Source organism: Rhea americana, unplaced genomic scaffold, assembly GCF_003343005.1.
Source record: "Rhea americana isolate MKP2758 unplaced genomic scaffold, rheAme1 scaffold_144, whole genome shotgun sequence".
Taxonomy (NCBI): domain Eukaryota; kingdom Metazoa; phylum Chordata; class Aves; order Rheiformes; family Rheidae; genus Rhea; species Rhea americana.
The window spans coordinates 1,456,817-1,476,170 of NW_028185528.1; the positions used below are offsets into that span (position 1 = coordinate 1,456,817).

General features: G+C 36.6%; 1 protein-coding gene across 1 annotated transcript in view; it reads right to left on the reverse strand.

Annotated features, from left to right (window-relative positions):
• NTNG1 (netrin G1) overlaps positions 1-19,354 on the reverse strand; it is a 154,179-nt gene that overhangs the window by 56,747 nt on the left and 78,078 nt on the right. Inside the window, exon 3 of the mRNA XM_085299071.1 lies at positions 1,762-1,934. Coding sequence (XP_085155197.1) covers positions 1,762-1,934 — 173 coding nt within the window. The remainder of the gene's footprint in view (positions 1-1,761; positions 1,935-19,354) is intronic.

Genomic DNA, 19,354 nt, shown 5'->3' on the forward strand with positions numbered 1-19,354 from the left:
GCTCAAATAAGGGTGTGTTTTCAAGATATTATCAAAGTAATAATAATAAAATATTAGCAAAACCTCCCTGTTATTTGCAAAGGTTTTTAATTTTGATGGAATTATATATTTGAAGGAACTCAGTAACGTTAAAGTTTCTTTGATCAGCTGCAAGTGTTTGTGTATGTGCTAAGTCCACTGTTCCTTTTGTAAGCTCAAATGATGTACAGTTATGTAACTGACACAGCAGACTATGTTTAGAGAGATCCCTACTTTCATGTTCAGATGTATCTTGTCTTCCATTTAGATGACTGCTGACATAGCAACTGCATTAGGTGTGTGTGCATGTGTAAATATATATATATATATATATATACACACACATACACGTGTACATATGTAAATAAAACCCAAGCTTGTAAATCTCACCATTTTTTTTCTCAACATAGCTTTAAACTATTAATTCTTTGAGCCATACTGTCACTTTTTTTATTACACGGGAAAAAGGAAAAATACTCTTACAAAATATCTACCCCCCGTTTGAAAATTATTTTTTTCTACTTCGTAGGATTTTTATCATAATTTCATGCTCCCACACTTCATGGTTTGTTACTTGGTCTATTACTCTCACATTTAACTTGATAAGGTCCTGCTTCCTGTGATATTCATTTTTGAGTTTTGATTCCTCACAGCTGCTGCTTTGAAGTCTTAGATAACATTCTAAGGATTGCACATTGCTTCTGGTTTTAAAATTTCSATTCAACTGTAGTACATAGCTCTGTTTCTCCTAAACAACTTTCCAGTGAATTATTATATTTTAATATTCTAAACTGAATGTTTTGCTTTTACTCAGGGCAAAATTCTGGACTTTTTTTTTTTAAAGAAGCTAATAAGTTCTGTTAAAGGGTTTGATGATTTATCCTCCTCCTCTTTATTCCTTTCCTCAAAGGAATTTATGTTACTCAGTTTAGGATGAATCTGAATCATTGTATATTTCATAAATGTATGCAAGGAAGAACTGATGCTTATACTTGTGTTTGTGCCCTCTCTTTCAGCATCATTTTCTTTTGGACCTTACCCTGGCCAGGACCAGTAAATGCAGCTGTCATTAAATTCCTTTAGATAATGCAAAAGTGTATTGKTATAGTGAGTATGCACATTATTGAATGGGTAGTCGTTGGAAACAGGCAGATATAACAAGTTAATTTTTGTCCTCACTTCCTCTTTTAAACATGTACAGAGATCAACAAGATCGCATGTGAATCTGGACTGCAGGTCAAGATCAGGCACAAGCTTTCCCTTACTAATTTTTAGATCTATTGTTAATGTCAAAAAGATTTAGTCTAAGATGTTTTAATTTTTCTAAATGGAGAAAAAATGAGCAATGAGCTCATCACACAAATTGAGGTTAGTTTTTCTGAATCCAGAGCAATAAGAATATGTGAATGGAGAGCTGAGGGAGCCATGGCTGGGGTAGTACTGCAGTTGTACCCACTGGTTTCTCTCCTCTGAGAGTGCTTTTGTGAAGTGAAGGGTGCCTTTTTTTTCGTATTCTTTAGCCCTTGCTGTGCAGTGTCTGGGGATTTGTCTAGAGAAACAAACATGCAAATTCTTTACAAGCATACTTACAATTAACACATGCTTTTAACTCTGTCAAATTATATACATTGAATCATAAATAAATGACAAACTTTTGCTAGCATTTATAGACTTCCTTCAGAGTCACTATTTGGGGGCAGAATTATAATAATGAAATGATCCTTATTATACAGAACTACTTACAGATATTAGCAGTGCCCTTAGGTATGGGGAGATAAGAACCAGGGCTCCAGGGTCGACCCTGGTAATTTTTCTTGCATTTTCCACAGTCTGGACCAGTTGTATTATGCTCACATTCACAAAGCAGTCTTTTGTTTTCTTCTTTACAGCCAGTAGCGTGAAGGTTGCACTTGCACCTATTAAAAAAAAAAGGAAAAAAAAAGAAATAAAGTAGGATATTATTTAGAGCTGATTTGAGTTTAGACTAACAAAACAAAATATGTTAACAAAATATGTTCTGTAGCAATCACTCTGTATCTTAGTGTGTTGTGAGTGTATAATTATTTTAGCATGCTTTAAAAAAAGATATCAATCAAACAGCAGCTTGTATTATCTTCAACTCTAGCACTAGTCTAAAAGCAATAATTTTACCAGGACTACAAGGTGCTGAATCTTCTCATGTCTCCACTGTCACAGCTCTACTGAGATTGGCTAAGTTATTCATAAATTTTACTATGGGCAACTCTATAATCTTGCAAAAATTCCAGAGTTACTCACTACTCATATTCATAAAAACAAAATCTCTTATATCCTTATATCCTTAAAGAACTTTGCCCAAATTAAGATCAAAATTAGGCCTGGAGAATCCTAGAAAACAGACTTCAATTAAATATGCTCTATAATGCCATACTTTAGCAGAGGGTAATGTTGAGAAATACAAGTTCAATACAATAGTGTTTTACAGGTCTAACTTCAAGACTGTTAAAAATTACTTTTAAATATTGTGTGAATAATTTAGCTAGTATTTCAAACACAGTTTGATTGTATGATAAGCTAATGGTAAAGAGTGTCTAAAAGAAATCCAATTAATTTGAAGCTAAATGCTTAAACAAAAGATCTGCCTATATTTGGAAACCTTTTGCTAATTTCTATTTGCTTTTTGTTTTCTCTGTGGATAAAATAGTGAGATATAGCATATACTACAGAAATGCTATTTACAGAAAAATATACTATCAAAATCATATCTGAATATAAAATTGAAAAAGCCATCTTGTTCAGTAAGCACTGTCTTGTTCAGAAAGGACAATTATTTGCCCACTTTATTTTAATATAACTGTAGTAGCTGAAGGTCAGAGGAAATATGTTAGGAGGGGTTATGTTTTACATTTCCCTAGCAAAAAATACGTAATCAAACCTTGTGACACAATCATTAGATAAATCAAATTTTGCACCTATTCTTACAACAGTTGCATTTTCTTTAAATGCCTCTCTTTCCCTGAAACTAGGGCACGTACAGAATGGGAAAGCTAGTTTGATAAACAGTAAGGTATTGTTATTTCTTTCCCATAGATGTCAGAAATGGGTAAAATCCATTTCTGTTTGGGGCTGGAGAGAAAACTAGTATTTAATGGCTCTAGTTGTTTGTTTTCCTAACGATTGCAGATTCAGTGATTTAAGGGGTTCTCATGTGGACATTTGTCACCTGTTCCATACAGTGATCAATAATTAGAACAAAACAAGGCATGGAATGGCCAAGATTTTTAGCATGTGCAAATTAACAGCTGTCAAGCTGACTCCAATTTAGAAGGAATATGACCTGAAGCAATTGGCCACATACTTATATATCCCCAGGGTAAAACAAACTTGAAGTTGTCATAACTGACTGCTGGAGAAAATCCACAAGAACCTGTAATACAGTAGATGATGTAGTGTTCTTTTCACTGTTAGAAATGAGATGGATAAAACTGTTATCTAAGCAATGCTTGTTCTAAAGAAGAACAGAATCAACACCCTTTAACTTCAAATAACTGAAAAATATTAAACATGCCAGAGAAATGGAAATGTGCTTCATTTTTATGTTATTTCCAAAATATTGATGCTTAAAGACTATACCAGTTGTAAAGCGAATTTTTAATAACTAGCCATTGCAGAATGAAAGACGCCTGTCCTGATGTCAGCAGATGACATGTACAGCCTGAAGATGTTGGTAAATGGCACTGTCATTAGAAAAGTGATGGGTTGTTTTACTGTCTACAAGAATCTGAAAATGGAAGACTCCCAAACAGGAGAGATACACAAAGATGACAATGCAAAAAAATAAAGGGAATCAGAGGTGAAAGAAGTAGAAGAGACTGCAGTGTCACTAGAATAAATAAAAGAGAAAAAGAGATTGGCTTTCCTTCATAGGGTGATTTCTGGTTATTGGAGGGATCATCAGTAGCAGAGACAGTGAAATGATCTAGGCACAAAGAAAAAGCCTGAAAATTCTGAGCAAAACTCTAATTCCTTGGGCTCTGAAAGAGTATGCCAGACTAGCAAAGGAACTGAAGCAGGGAAAGACGTGTGTAGGTCCATCTGCTAATTAGTGCAAATGTGCATAAGGTGCTTATAATAATCACCTGCAAGTAAAGAATAATTGTGTCTGAAAATCTTTGCAAATTTCATTTGCACAACTTAGAGACTATACTTGTCATACGTTCCTGAAGAGCTGGTCAGACTCTTCAATTTTGCTTATGTGTTTGAAAATCCTGGGACTCTAGCCTTCTCCATCTTCTCCTGCTTTTCTCTGGTCTTGTCTCATGCCTTGTTGTGTGTGTCTGTGTGTGTGTATACATATGTATATAAATCTGTATGTATATATGTAAATATATGTGTATATATATGTATAAACACACACACATTTATGTATGTGTATATATAAATAGAAAACATACGTATTTAGATATATGTATGTATGTGTACACATACACACAATTCCCACAAATTCTCAAACATATTTACTTCCTTTTACTTCCCACATTCTTCAGGTCCACTGTAATCCACCCTTTCACAGTTGCCTCCTCCTTTCTCTTATTTCCCAGAGGCCATGCGAGAGACCATGGACAGCACAGAACAGCACAGCTGTCAGTTCTGGTGCCTGGTTTTGGAGTTTCTTAGAGGTAGGTTGCTGCAGAGAAAGTGCTGCTTAGCCCAGGGCACATCCTTGTGGCATCAAGACACAGTAGCTGTTCTGCGGTAGACACAGCAGTGCACCTGCAGTACAGGGACAGGAAGGATTTCTGCCGAGGAAATCTTCATGCTTTTAGCCATTGGACTCTAATAGACTAAGCAAAACTATAGATTTTGGAGGTTTATGCTTGTATAAAATATATACAGGTTCTCACAGAAACAGCAAAAGGCACTTTCCTGGAAGTAGGTGGGGCTTTTTGTCAAATTTTAAAGCCTTATTAATTGTAAGTTAAAAAAAAAATGACCTAACAGACAACTGATGAAAAAAGAGCTACCAGTGCTAGTAACCTAAAAAAAATCTCAGAATAATTCAAACTTAACTGTGGATAATTTCTAAGGAGGAGAAAGTAAGGAACAAGATGTGGTTATTGTGGTTTTCTAAAGGACTACCTAAAATCAAAGTGTAAAATACGTTTATATTAAAAAATGTCAAATGTAGAGTTAAAGTAAGCCTCAGAGCTAGTTAAAGTGGGCAGAAGAAAGGAATGTTTCCAAAAACCCAAACCACAAAAGATCAGATACAGTGTAGCAAAAAATATTACCCTTGGCATCTTGGTTTGTAAGTAACATAAAAGTTAGATTTGGTTTATGATTGTTAGTGTTAAACAAGTGTGAAAAAATYCGTAGATTAATGAAATCTCCAGAGATTAAACTGGAGATAGTGTTGGTATGAGTAACTACATATAATGAGTAAACAAGCAGAAACATAAGCAGAAAAACAGTAAGAAATTCAAGGGATTGAACCACATAGGTTCTGATTCTCCTCTCTCTCACACCATTTTTTTTGCTGATGTCACCCCACAGATTTCAGAGATTAATCATGATTTCCACAGCAAACCAAGGACATAGCTGAATACTGAATGAGTGTAAAATGCAGATAGTGCTAAAACTGAAAGAGAACAAAAAGCAAATGTGGAAAACAAACTGAACATATGTTTGGAGCGCACCATGCCTGGGGAAAAACAAGCCAATATCAAATTTTATGCTGCAAATGGAGAAGTAGTTTTTATTGAAACAAGGAAATAATATTTTGCATGTTTCTGTTTTCTCTCGAGGAAGGCTGCAGTCAGAACTGAGCAATCTGTCCCAGGCACCTCATCAGAGAGCATGTATGGACAAATCTGAGAAAGTTCTCAGAAGAGTAAGAGAGAGATCTGTCGTGCTTGAGGGACAGACCTACCCAGAAGAATGAAAGAGGTAAATGTGCATACTGGGGCTGAGAAATGACTAGAGTATACTAAAAAGCTACTGGTATTAGCAGGATAGGCAGCAAGGAGGAAGGAAATACTTAAGGTTATAGAAAGAAGGTTATTTAAGTAAAGATGCCATCCAGGTGGAGTATGAGGAAAATTACCCTCACGAGGAGATACACTGGATTGTGAACAGCTTCCACATGAAGCAGCGGAAGCCTGACTTAAGGCATTTCAAATGGCTATGAGTCAGTTGAGCACCACCGCTCTGGTGCCCAGATGGGGCTCCTACCAGGCCACCTTTGGCATGTAGATGTCAGTTTCCCACGGGAGATGAAATGTTCAGGTTCAGTGACTCTCTGTCTCCTCTCTAGGAAGATCACCCTCCTTTTATGCTTCAAGGGAAAGCAACTGTTTTGTTACCATATGTGAATAGCCATGATGACACATTTTTATTGAAATGCCTAGATACCATTTGCAACTTCTTTAAACACTTATCTCTGAAAGGCCATTCCTAGTTATTACTGCTTTAACTCTGAGATAGTAAGAAAAATCTTAATTAGATTTATGTACAAAGTACATTAAACACCAAATTTAGTATRACCTTAATAGATGCTTCCACTAGAAGAATATGGTCACTTTGGCTGCAAGTATAAGAATGGAAAAGTTCTGAAAATCTGCAAGAGAACTTTCAAAATTTCTTCTACATCCTGTTTACTGAGCGAGCTTGAGATATGTTCCAGATGACAACAGTGTATTAGGCCTATATAGTTTCCTGCCTGAAATCAAAAAAAAAAAAAAAAAAAAAAAAAAAAAAAANAAAATGTTACGTATATATGCTCAGAAATGCAATTACTGGGTAGCAGTGTGTGGGTAGCAGCTGCTTGGCACATCACATGGGTTTGCAAGTGTACTGGGAAGAGATGATTGAGGGGGCTGGAATAAGCAGAGTAGTTTTGAAAATACAGGTAAGTTATGGCAAATGTAAGAGGATATATCTATTAGCCATTTCACTGCACTGGAAAAGACTGTAAGAGTAAAGCAGCATGTAAGAATAAAGTAGATAAGAGCAAAGCAAAATTCTCAAATACAGTGTATGCTCAACATAAATTGTATTGCCAAGGTTTGATACACCTTTACAAAGAATCTCAGAATTACGTAATTATAAATATCAACTCTGTGAGGAATTAGGTTACATCTGGGGCAAATACAGGTCTTTGAATAAGCTTTCTGCCTGCAGAGAAGGGTTTTTTGCTCATTAAATCTGGTGACTGAGAGAGATTTCCAAGACTTTTTTTTTGTTGGTGGTCATCGTGGGAGCTCCCTTGTCAATGCGGAGCCTGTGAAAATGAATACTAAGTCCCCACATTTGTATATATTTTGAAACTTCTAGCCTGCTGTTTCTATAGCTCAGTTGATCTCCATCTTTCTAGTTCAAGCTGTAAGTGTGTTTCTTGCCCAAGCATCCTATTTAGAGCATAAACAAGAATACATTTTCCTCCAAAGTGCAAATTTAATTTTGAATAGCTAGAGATTGATATTGCTGTCCAACACTATAAGTCCTAATTGTGTAGGAGAACAAATTTGTTTTTCTGACCACTCATCTTTGACAGACTCATTATTTTGTCATAAAGCAATTTAAATGATATTTTTGGCAGTTATGTAAGGTGTAGGAAGCATTCTGGTGTGTTCAAGGAACAGTTCTGTTTCAGTGGGAGAAAGAGCCCTGGGCATGCTGTGTTTCTCACAGATTCTATTTACATATAGACAACTGACATTAAAATGCTGTAAATACCACTAAAGTAATTGCTAATAGCATGCTGATTCACTTGCATGTAAGTGCCAACCAGCAGACTGGAGGTCACATAAGGGGATCACTTATGTTGAAGAGATCATTCAGGAGAAAGAAAGACAAGAGAAGCTCTTTGATACATTTTTAACAACTAGCCATATGTTCCTCACTTAGATACATTTTTGGATCATTCTAKGTCATTGCCAAAGTTTAAAAAAAATCAACTTAAAACCAACTCTTAAGCCCTCCGCCCAAACTCTTTGTTTTTACATACCACGGCTCAGCTCTCCGCATCTGTGTAAGCGGAGCCTGAACTTGCACAGGAGTCTGCGTGCTTGCTCCTCACGACACTTTCCACGCAACGCAGCGCACACGCAGTGTAACACGCCACCCTCACACACGGGTGAGGCTGAGAGGCACTGCCCACATTAAGAATTTGAAATCATTGTTTGTGAGGTTAGGAGTCCGYGTCAGCTCCCCAGTGCTAGCAACCACTACTAGCACCTTGTTCCTGCTGCTCTGAAGGACCTGGCCATGTTCGGCATGGYGCCAAATGCGTTACGGCTCTCATCTTCAGTATCCCGCTCAAGGTTACTACGACCTTGAGGCAGCTTCACCAGTGGGATCTAGTTTTCTAATGTAACCTAGACAAAGACGGAAATCCTGTGTTGTAAATACATTTTAAGCAGTACCTCAGCCATGAAGAAGGAAGAGGTATAGGAAGGAGAAAGTAAAAGTTTAAAATATTGGCACCTTTAAAATATATCGTGAAATACTTGTGATAAAACTAACTTCGTATCTGAATCATCTTTTTCTGTGCTTTTACATTTAATTTTTTTTAATATTTTTTCTGTCACTCTATGTGACAAGCTAATTAAAACTTGAGAAACAGCCTATAAAGGTAAGTGGCAAAATTTTTATACCATTGAATGTAAAAAGTAAACAGCTTGAAAATATTTAGATATCCAAGTCTTTCTTCTCCTTAAACCTAACAAGTGGAACATCTTTTGACAGAGGCTCATGTAGTCACATGTATTATTATTCATTAAATCATAGGCTTTTCCATGTTGTGCCACCTGCCTTCCCCACAAAATATGCCAGGTCTCATTGCAAATTCCAAAGCTTAATAGATGGCTACATAGTTTTACTATTGAAGCAGATTTTGTGGGGACGAAAACAAGTATATAGGGCACTATTGCAAAGAAATAAAATGACTGCTGGCCAGTTTATTTCTGTGAGGATGGAGGACTAGACAACGGAAACATAGAGATAAGAGAGCTAACAAAATAATCACYGCGATCTAGACTGCTAGTGCTCACTGCAGCAACTATCTCTCTGAAGGAGTTCTGAGCTAAAAGGGTCAAAACAACTGAGGACAGTTGGCAATCAGAAAATGACATGGTTTGTTGGCTGTAAGTAGGTCTGATGAACAAATGTTCCAGCTCATGTGAAGCAGAAAAGTCAACTTTGGTTTTAATTCATTATTTTTGAGCTATATGAATATCTTAGGTTCACATTTATAGCTGSTGTAAGGAATCCAAGCCCAAAAATGCATTACATCTTTTTCCAATAATTATGAATAAGAAGGTCTTACAAGGGTCTGCTTGTAAAATATAGGCACCTTTTAAAGAACCATAGTGAAAGCAATGATACGTATGTCCTTTCTTTCRTTTGTTTATTTTTGAAAATGCATTTGGTCACCACTGTTTTTCCATGCCCCTTTCCCTGAATTTAYTTAATACATCATAATCTCCCCTTGAAAGTAAGATGCCTTTGTGGAATGCGGCTACGTCAATAATGAAGGATAAAAAAAAATTCAATAATAACAAATATAACTTTATATAGGTAGATATATTCTTCTTTCATTTGCAAAGCAAGGACTAATGTTGGATCAGGTTTTTAAGCTTCTTATATCTGTAAGTAGCTTTGTGGCTGGGAAAGGAGTTTAACCTGCACTCAGTAATCCTACTGCACCTTAGTACCTTAGAATCCAGAGCTTTGCAGAAGCCYTTTCAACTTTATTCTTTACTGTTTAGCTTCATTGCTAAATTTTGGAGGAAATTGAATTAGATTCCCACAGGAAGTATGGAAAATTGGGGAAAATACCTTCCTCAGCTGAAAATATTATATCTAGTGGGGAACAATATAACTCAGAGAGAGAGAGAGAGCATGTTTGCTTTCCTTTATCAGTGGCCTACTTTCAAGCAGTTTGGACAGCTTGAAATTAAAAAAAAAGTCCAAAAGGGCAGCATAATTCACTTTCCCATGAGAGTGAAGACTTTTAGGACTCATGCAGGAAACAAAACATGCAGGGCACTGAATTACCCACTATCTGGATCAAACCCGCCCAACAATATGGGCGCACAAGTGATAAATTTAAATATTAACATCTGGCTATGATTTATTGTGTTCACACACTAGTGAACATTTCCATAAACTCTGATTATTTAAATGTCAAGGTAAATGCTGGTTAATATGAACAAGAACTACACAATCACTTCTGGTCGATCTACATCTCAGCCTGTATCTGATTAGTAAATTATGATAGATATATACCATCTTTTCTTTTTGAAAGCAACAGATACTGGGGCAGGTCCCTTTAGCTTTGCGGCTTTGTCAGGCAGACTGATCCTTTCTTTCTGCCCCTTGCAGGCGGACTGCCAAAAGCAYTCTAATCCTTCTCTTCTGAAGGCGTAAAGACTAGGTTCTCTTCTAGAGACTGGGTAGAGACTAGGTTCTGATGATTACCCTCCTGTACTTCCTGATTCTCCAGCCACTTGAAATAAACTAAAATCGGGAAGGTTGGAAGGGACCTCTGGAGATCATCTAGTCCAAACTCCCTGCTCAGCAGGGTCACCCAGAGCATGTTAGACAGGGTTGCATCCAGGCGGGCCTTGAAGATCTCCAGAGAAGGAGACTCCACTACCTCTCTGGGCAATCTGGTCCGTCAGTCTCACAGGGAAGAAATTCCCCCTCACGGTCAGGCAGAACTTCCTGTGGTTCAGTTTCTGCCCATTGCCTCTTGTCCTGTCACAYGGGACAACTGACTGCCCCCATCCCCTTGACACCCTCCATTTTCATTTTTTGGAGTTTACAACTATTATAAATTTAAGTGATCATGCGGAAAAAACAAACTTGCAGAAAACAAGATCAGAATTGGTATTTCTAAAAGACTTTGAATGACAAATGTGTCATCATATGCTATTTTTAATTCACAGATTTGAAAAGGTGTATTTTGCTGTCAGAACTGAAGAACATAGAGTAAAAGTCAATGAGATGCCATATTGAATAATATCTTTCAGGCATTAAAAAGGAATTTCCTTATGTATTACAAAGTTTATCTGTTAAACAGATTTTCCATAGCAATGCTGAACAGAGATTGCAATGAAATTCTTAACTTCACTATTTGTTTTTTCCTTAGATTACTGCTATTACAGAAATAGGGTAGTTTTTTGGCAATATGCTAGCATGTGCTTTTAATTCGCTACTTTGAGATGTTTATACTTGGCATTAAATTCATCATACAAGGTATTGGTCTGAGAGAGACCTCTTTTTCTTTTTCATGAAACCACAATCCCAGAGAAGTTGTTTTTTATGATTATAAATTATCACGGGCAAGTGGAAAAAAAAGTAGTTGGCCAACTCAAATACTAAATTAAAATTAAGAAGAGCAGCAAATTATTAGGATTCAGAGACTGAGTCTTTTGGTCTCTATGAAAGTAAAGTTCTCTTTAAAAAGAGTGTATTGACTTTTTAAAGATATCAGGATCAGGCTTCGTTTATCTCTGAAAAAATCTTTTACACTGCTAAAAAGTGGCCAAAMCATTCAAATATGCTAGCCTTCCTGCTCATCGCAATACTCTCCACTTCAAGAAAAATTCTAGATTAGAGAATGAATTCCCTTAAGATATTTAACTTTCTGTCACCAAACAAATTGTAAATGTCTCTGAAATATATTAGTTTATTTGATGACATCATTTAAAACAAAAATGAGAGACGCAACTGTTTACAGGCTAGAAGAACACTTAGAACACTTAGAACAAACAGAAAAGAAGAGGAGGCAAAGATCTATTAAACTTCTTTAAAACACCTACGTATCTAAGCATTTGAAACTGTTCTAGTTTGTATGCTAGATAAAAGAAAAAACACTGCAAAAATTAAGAAGCCACTTTCTACCAACAGATCAGAAAATCTTCACCTACTTCAGTCTCCTAAGTCTGTAATAAGTGGTTTAGAAACAACCCAACTATGCTTGTAATTTWATTCAGTCATTTTAGTTTATCACATTAATATTAATTACTTAAACAGATACTAGCCAACTGAAATGGCCCAATTAATTTTCTAGTTTTTATTTCACAATCTCTTGTAAATAACTGCAAGAACAGATTTTAAGGTGTCTGTTTCATAAAACAATGCAATTCAGGAAAGAGAATTACAGAATATTTAATTTAATCCTAAACTGAATATCTAAGGCTGAGAATCCACAAATGTATTCAAGGATTCTGTTGATTTGAATGGTGTAAAAAAAATTCTCCAGTGGTAGAACAATAGAAATGATATTCCTATGTCTTTTTCAGATCCTGAATCTTTATTTTTCTATAAAGCTAATCATTACAGCATCTACATGTTAAAGCTGAAATAACAGAACTAACTTCCTTCTCCTTGCCAAACTCACTTCGGCTTTTTCTTCAGAGATATTCGTTTTCATGGAAATGTGTCAATAAGAGGGTGGCTATAAAATCTGCTAGTTTGCCAGCAGCATGTTCCACAAATAATTTCACCTGTGAACAGTTTGCCAGATTCTCAACTGAGGCAAATCCGTCTGTCTCCATTAAAATCAGGAAATTGCATTAGTTCACACTGTCTGAAGTGTGGCCTAATTTGTCTCCAACTTTTATCCATATTATCCTTGGCTTGGTGGCTGTATTCTTAGAGATGGGTTCAAGATAATGACAGATAATCTTTACATCATTTTGAATGGCAGAACCAAGATCTACAATGAGCACGGGACAGAAACTGGGAGACAGTGGAGGGTAAGGAGCCCAGGTGTGACGTGCTTGCGAGACTGTTGGGAAGGTAGGCTGCTGGTATTCCGCACTGTCTGTTCCAGTTCAACCTTTAACTTCAGAAATAGGAAGTTTTCATTATATACCTGAAGGATGCCAAAACTGGGGGCCATTCATGTCATATGTCATTCAGTCATGTCTCTCTCTGAGAGGAAACAAAGTCTCCTATTAAGATGAATAAAGACAATTTCTTCCACTGCTGCTGACTAATCATTTAAAGCTATTGATTAATTTGGTAGGAGCTCACACTACTGCTGAAAAATAGAGGAAAAGCAGTGGACATATAAACTCTGAATACTTCAGTGTTACAATTTTCTTTCTCACTAGAAATTCTCCTTTCTCACTGGAATCAAATCTACTAAGTTGCTGTATTTCAYACAATACTCTCTTGTATGCATGATGGGATGGGATGGGAGGGTGGGAAACAAATATGTCTACTGCAAAGGTACCACAGTGCTTAGATGTTATGAGTGGTCATGATGTCTCAGAAGTTTTTTAATTGTTTTGTTCTAAATATCAAGAATAACTGGATAGGGTAGAAACCTCTGAATACTGTGTTTCTCCACTGCCTACACTGTTATGAATCATGTTGAAGAACGATTATTGAGACAAAAATGCAGCTCTGTCTCCACCAGCTGGAATAATGTAATGAGCTCAGCAGTACCTTGTCATTACCTGTCTGATGCTGCAAAAAAAGGAATGCTGACTGAGATTTGGCTACTTTTCTTTGCCATCATGGAGCAAGGTTTTTTAAGGTTTTGTTGGGTTTTTTTCATTGCTGTCTAGCATTCTGCTCAGCCAGCCTTAGTTTGTCATCCACCCACTGGAGAGAAAGTTATCATCAGCAAGACAATACACACCAAYAGAGATCCTATCTGCATATACTTTTTAATCACTGTAATATAGATGCCATTGTATCATAATAGTTGTTGAAGTTTGTACCACTGCCTGCTAGATTCTTAAGAATGTTACACAAYAATATCAGATGAAAGATACATTATATCACTACAAAGTTTTATAGCTTTATAGTTTTATATACAGTATTTATACTACAAGCTTACAAACTTGCAAAGCAGAAGTTGAAAAGTCTTTGAGATTCAGTATTCCTCTCCTTTTCTCTTTTATCCTGACACAAATCTGAACATTAGATTTGAATTTCCTGGCACTGGGTTAATGTGTGTCACTTTTACCTTTATTATAAAACCAATTTTTTTGTTTTGATTTAATTAATACTAGTCTTACATCTGCTCAGCAGCAATTCCAAGAAAGCTGCTCTAAGATGCTGGTGATTACAGCAAACTTTCTATCTTTATTTGTAGGTAGTATTCCACAGTATTAGCTGCCAGCTGGTACTCTGAATTCTTTTTCCCAGCGCACCACTGAAAAGGAACAATTTGTTGTGTAGGAGGTCTAAAATTGTGGAGATTAAATTACCATTCAGGTGGACATGCTTACAATACCATTCAAAAATGTTACTTAACTCTCTGCAATGGGAAATTTTTTTCTCACATGCAGGGATACCCTAAGTGAGCTGTTAAAAATTTGTGTTAACTATTAACATTGGACAGACCTGGCTGAAGCAGTAATGTCTTTACTTTCTTCAGCGTAGGGAAGAGTCATGGTGTAGCCATGTGTCCCAATAGGGAATAAAGTATATTTGTGTGTAGCCATGTGTCCCAATAGGGAATAAAGTATATTTGTGAACCACTGTCAGGGGAACAGCATTCCTGCTACATGAGAAACAAGCGAGGTTAATTTCAAACTGATTTCTGTAACTTCTTAAGGACTATAATAGTGAAAAGCAGCACAAATATATCCATGGCGTGTTCAGCATTCCACACCAGGGGAACTAGCTCTGTGAAGCAGTACCTCTGCTCTTTTCAATACATTTTTAGGCATTTCTGTTTAAGACACTTCCTAAGAAGTCATCTAAAGGCTAGAATGTGCCCCTAGTAGTTACTGGGATGTGAGTGGTGGCGTACACAGAAGAGCAGTGTATGGGCTGTAAGGGATCACCTCCAACGGAAAGAGATGATGCCTTGCGGTACTCTCTGAAATACCCCTAGCAGGAGCAGTCAATATAAACCCTAACATGATGATCCTCAGGGAGGGGAGCACAGGACCGTCCTGCTGCTGCTGCTGCCCTCCTCTGCATTCGGYGAGGGCTGGAGGCACTGGAACTGGCTCCAGCTGCCCTTCGTGCAGGCGCACTGGCAGGTAGGGCAAGATCCCTGCTTCCAGGTGCAGAAGAGATGCAGAATATAGCCTCATGGCCATTCCCATGCTCTTGGACACTAATTTTCACTTGAAAAAATGAGACCTCTTTGATGGCCTGGAAGCAGTTAACAGCTCAGTCCCCTTCCAATTGCAGTCGGTAACAAGACTTCAGCATGGTCAAGAAAGGCCTTTCCCTTATGCTAGATAGCTGACACATTTGGTGAGGAATGTTTGTCCTCTTTGCCCTCTGATAGGCATCTGCTGTGATCAATTTTGCTTTTAAGCAAAATTTGTGATCAATTTTAAGTTTATATCTGAAGGAGAGAGGATTTTACATGTTAAACAAAACCCTGAGGAGAATTCTACCTCCCATTTAAAACAAACAGAGAAAACAGAAGATTGTTTCTGAGAAGAAGATGATTCAAAATTCAGAGACAAGTAAATGCAAAGTAGAATAATTTGCTTAGGTTGACTAATCCTGTAAGAGAAAGTTCAGATGCTCAGCATTCGATTCAGTGGACGTCACATGGTTCCCATGCATGCTCCTACAGGACTGGAGAGAAATGTGTTTCATGTGCCAGGAAAGCAGAGTCAGAGCAAAGATTAGGAGACAGCATCACCTTCAAGCAGTTAGTTGGGAGACTCCACTTACCTCTCTTGGAAAGCAACTAGAGAGAAGTAAAACTTTTCTCCAAAGCGAAAAGGAAGACTGAATTATATGTATTTGCTACATATTTTGGCCATTTTTTGGTCCAGGTGTACTGGGAAAAAACACATAAAAAGAACAAAAGTCCCAGTGATAAATATAGTACTGCACAACCTAAAARTCCCTAGAAAACCTAGAACTGAAGCACTTCAAAAAGAAATGTACTTCAAAATCAGACTTCCTTTTTTTCTATCTCTTTTTTTGAGGTGGAGATAAAGAAACATTAGTGAAAGCACTTTTTAATTTTCTGTAATGTTGCTATGAGATGTCTAGGCACTGACAGGACATTTAGGGAAACCGTTGGGATAGCTGAAGGCTTTTGTTTTCTTTTGAGAATCCTACTGCAGACAGGAGAACTTTTGGCGTATGACTGTGTGGCCTGTACTCTGGATAGATATTTTAAAATGATAAATATTTTAATTACTTTTGAATTATAAATACACAGTCTAGCCTAGTAGTAAAACTTGATTCTGAAAACTGGCTTAATATTCCTCCTCTTAGGCTTTCACTTTGTTCCTCATCTGTATAGAATTATCCTGGCCCAGGAATCATCAGGGCTACCACTTTGAAGGGCCCATTTGCACACAGGTAAAAGTTGTCCTGCTGCTCCCCACAGTGTGCTGCTGGTTATCATTAGTATCACCTCTAGGTACTACCTGAGTTTAAGGACTTTGAATCACTTTTCTCCCTTGTGCAATACTGCCATTGCTGTGGGTTTTGCACATTTCCCCCCAAAAGGGAAGTGTACCTGCAGGTTCTTCTTGTGAGAGCTCTAACATCCCAGATACTGTTATCTGCAATAACCTGTTCTTGATGTTTCTCATAAAGGCTAAGAGGTAGAAAGCATTTACTACAAGGGCAGGGTAATTGATCTCCTTTTGAAAAATCCTGTTGCCGAGCTTTAATTCTAAGGATAATTATAAGGCATAAAGCACATAAATTATTTTTCTGGAGTGTTGCCCAAAATATTCATGAATAAACTATTAAAGCAAAGGGCAGTATAACTATTCCGAGCAAAAGAATCTGACTAAATATTTCACAAGTTGTTTAGTTCTTATGTTTTCTTAAGTTACCATTAGGTCTGATTTTTAGAATGCTTAGGACTCAGCTCCATCTGAAGTAATTGGGAATTGGCTTATTATTATTATTACCAAAATAGACAATCCAAATACACTTTAGAAGACATAGACCTTCTTTCTTCTCTTTTTTTACTTTTTCTCTTCTACTTTCATTTAGATTAGAAGTCATAATTTGAAAGACAAAAGTGACAAAACTAAATAGAACATTTCTCTTTGTTTATCACACTAGCCTCATTTTTTTAATTTCTAAATTCCTTACAATATAAGCTCCTTGTCACAGTATAATTCCCTCTGGAATTATTATGATAAGAATTATTTGCCAGTAGAGCTGTGTGAATAATTGATTTTTCAGTTCACTGCCTGAACTGAAAAAAAAATGGTGAAAAATCATTTGTCTCAAATGAAATGTGTAGTTTTATTTTCAGGTTTTAAATCTCTTTTTAGAAGTTATTTTTGACAATTTTTGAACAAAAACATTTCCAAAGGAAAAATCATGCCTTTTTTGAGGTTTCAAAAAATTAGTCAAGAATGTGTGTTGAATTCTGAAGATACTTTCAGCCATCCCAGACAGAAGTTTCTTCTGTGAATAATTTACACTCCAAAAATTCTAATCCTTTCTGCTGCTGAGGAAAAGAAAACTAGATGAAAAGTATGACAAAAGCAACTTAGCATCCCATAAGCAACATAGATACTGAAAAAGAACTACTGGGTCATTTTATCTCTAGCCTTGTTGGTATAAATAATTTTAAGCCATTCAGGAAATAAAGTTCTCACCGTACCTTTTCTTTTTAATTTGGGAAACAATTCTTTCTCTTACTGTATTTCAATAGTTGGTTTTGTCTGCATAGTAAAAGGYTTGTTTTCTTTTTCAAAATACAATTACTGTTTAATTAGACACTATTTATTGTTAACCTTAACTCATTGAATTAGCTAGAATCTACAAATAGTCTATTACATGTTATTAAAGTTAATGAAATTATTCAAGGATGGGAAAACTACAAATGCTCTTTGGTATTAGAAGGATTGAGATGTATCGTAAACATGGGTAAAATAAAATAGCTTTTTACTAAAGATAAATCTGAATATAGTAAATAATAGATGGTTTATAGTTATGGCTCCTAATGGATGACCTGGTCTTCTAAGAGATGAGCTAGATGGTCCTACTCACTTATGARATGCAGCTGGGAAGCAGCTCACAGACCACAGATGGGGAATGGAAGAGGAGACCTGGCTTCTCTCATTTGGCCTCAGAGCAGAGAGCAGCTTAATGAACATGCAGGTATGCCTATGCGTGGCTCTGTCACTGGATTTAATACTCACCCTAAACACAAATTTGCATGTGACACTGGACAGGAGACTTTGTGTCATCTTCTCTAAAATGRGGCTGATGATATTGCTTTGATATTATTCTGTAAGCTGAAGTGGCAAAGGACTTGTACTTTCAAACCAAAGTCTTAAGATTCTGACTGAAAATCAGACTAAAACAAAACAGTGATACCTTTTAGCCTTCAAGTGCACCAAAACATTTATTATTCATGTTTGTTTTTAATAAATACTGGATAAATCAAAGAATTTTCAGAAGGAGGCTAGAGCTGAACTGCACTGTCCACTGAGGTATCATGAACATGTTTTTGCTGTCTATGAAAAGAGATATGTTAAGAGGTAGCATCTTATCCAGTGACTATAATATTCAATGTACTAAAAGAACTAAACAACTTCATTTATATTTTAAATGTTTCAAATCAATACTTCCCTTCTTTTTCTATGGCCCCCACCAGGAAGCCACTATAACTGAAAGTTTAAGGAATAGATTGCAGGTTATGAATAATTTAAGGCTGTCATAGGGGAAAGCATATTGTGAAATACTGCTGACAGAACCAATCAGTGTATGTCTATACTGAAATATAAACCTTTGCAATCTTGCCTAACCTAGCTTTTAAAATCCTACAAAATTGCCTCCTTTTCCTCCAAAATGCTGTGCAGGCTTCCCTCAGCCTCAGACTCCAATGGAAATGTAGAGGCTGTTTCTGTTCTCAAAGAAAATTTGAGCTGACTTGGAAATAAAATAATAAAATTAAATATATACAAGTAACTCCCCTCCCCCACATCTCTATGAACAATACTAGACAACTAATGGATGCAGTTAGAGGAAGATGCTAAATTTGAAAAAAAAGAAAAAAAAGGTTGTCACTAATAATGCAGGGATATCTTATCAGCACCCATTTCTCAGGCAGCAGTGTATTATGAGGAGTGGGTCTAGGAAGACTGACCATGGACAGTGTCTCATTTGGGGTGCAGTCAGAAGGTGAACAATAGCTTCTCTCCCTTACAATATTATCTAGACCATGGACCTGAGGGCACCATTGTTCAAAACAATCTGATTTTTGTCTGAATTCTGTCAGAGAGTTGCTTGCTGGCAAAAGGAAGAGGGACTTTTCCTGAAGACCTGACAGACAAGGGATGACCCTAACAAGAACTCTTGCATGACACAGAGACTTTATCCTTAATGAAGTTGGGCATAATTATCAGAAACCTCCTGATTTAAGCAAAAAAAAAAA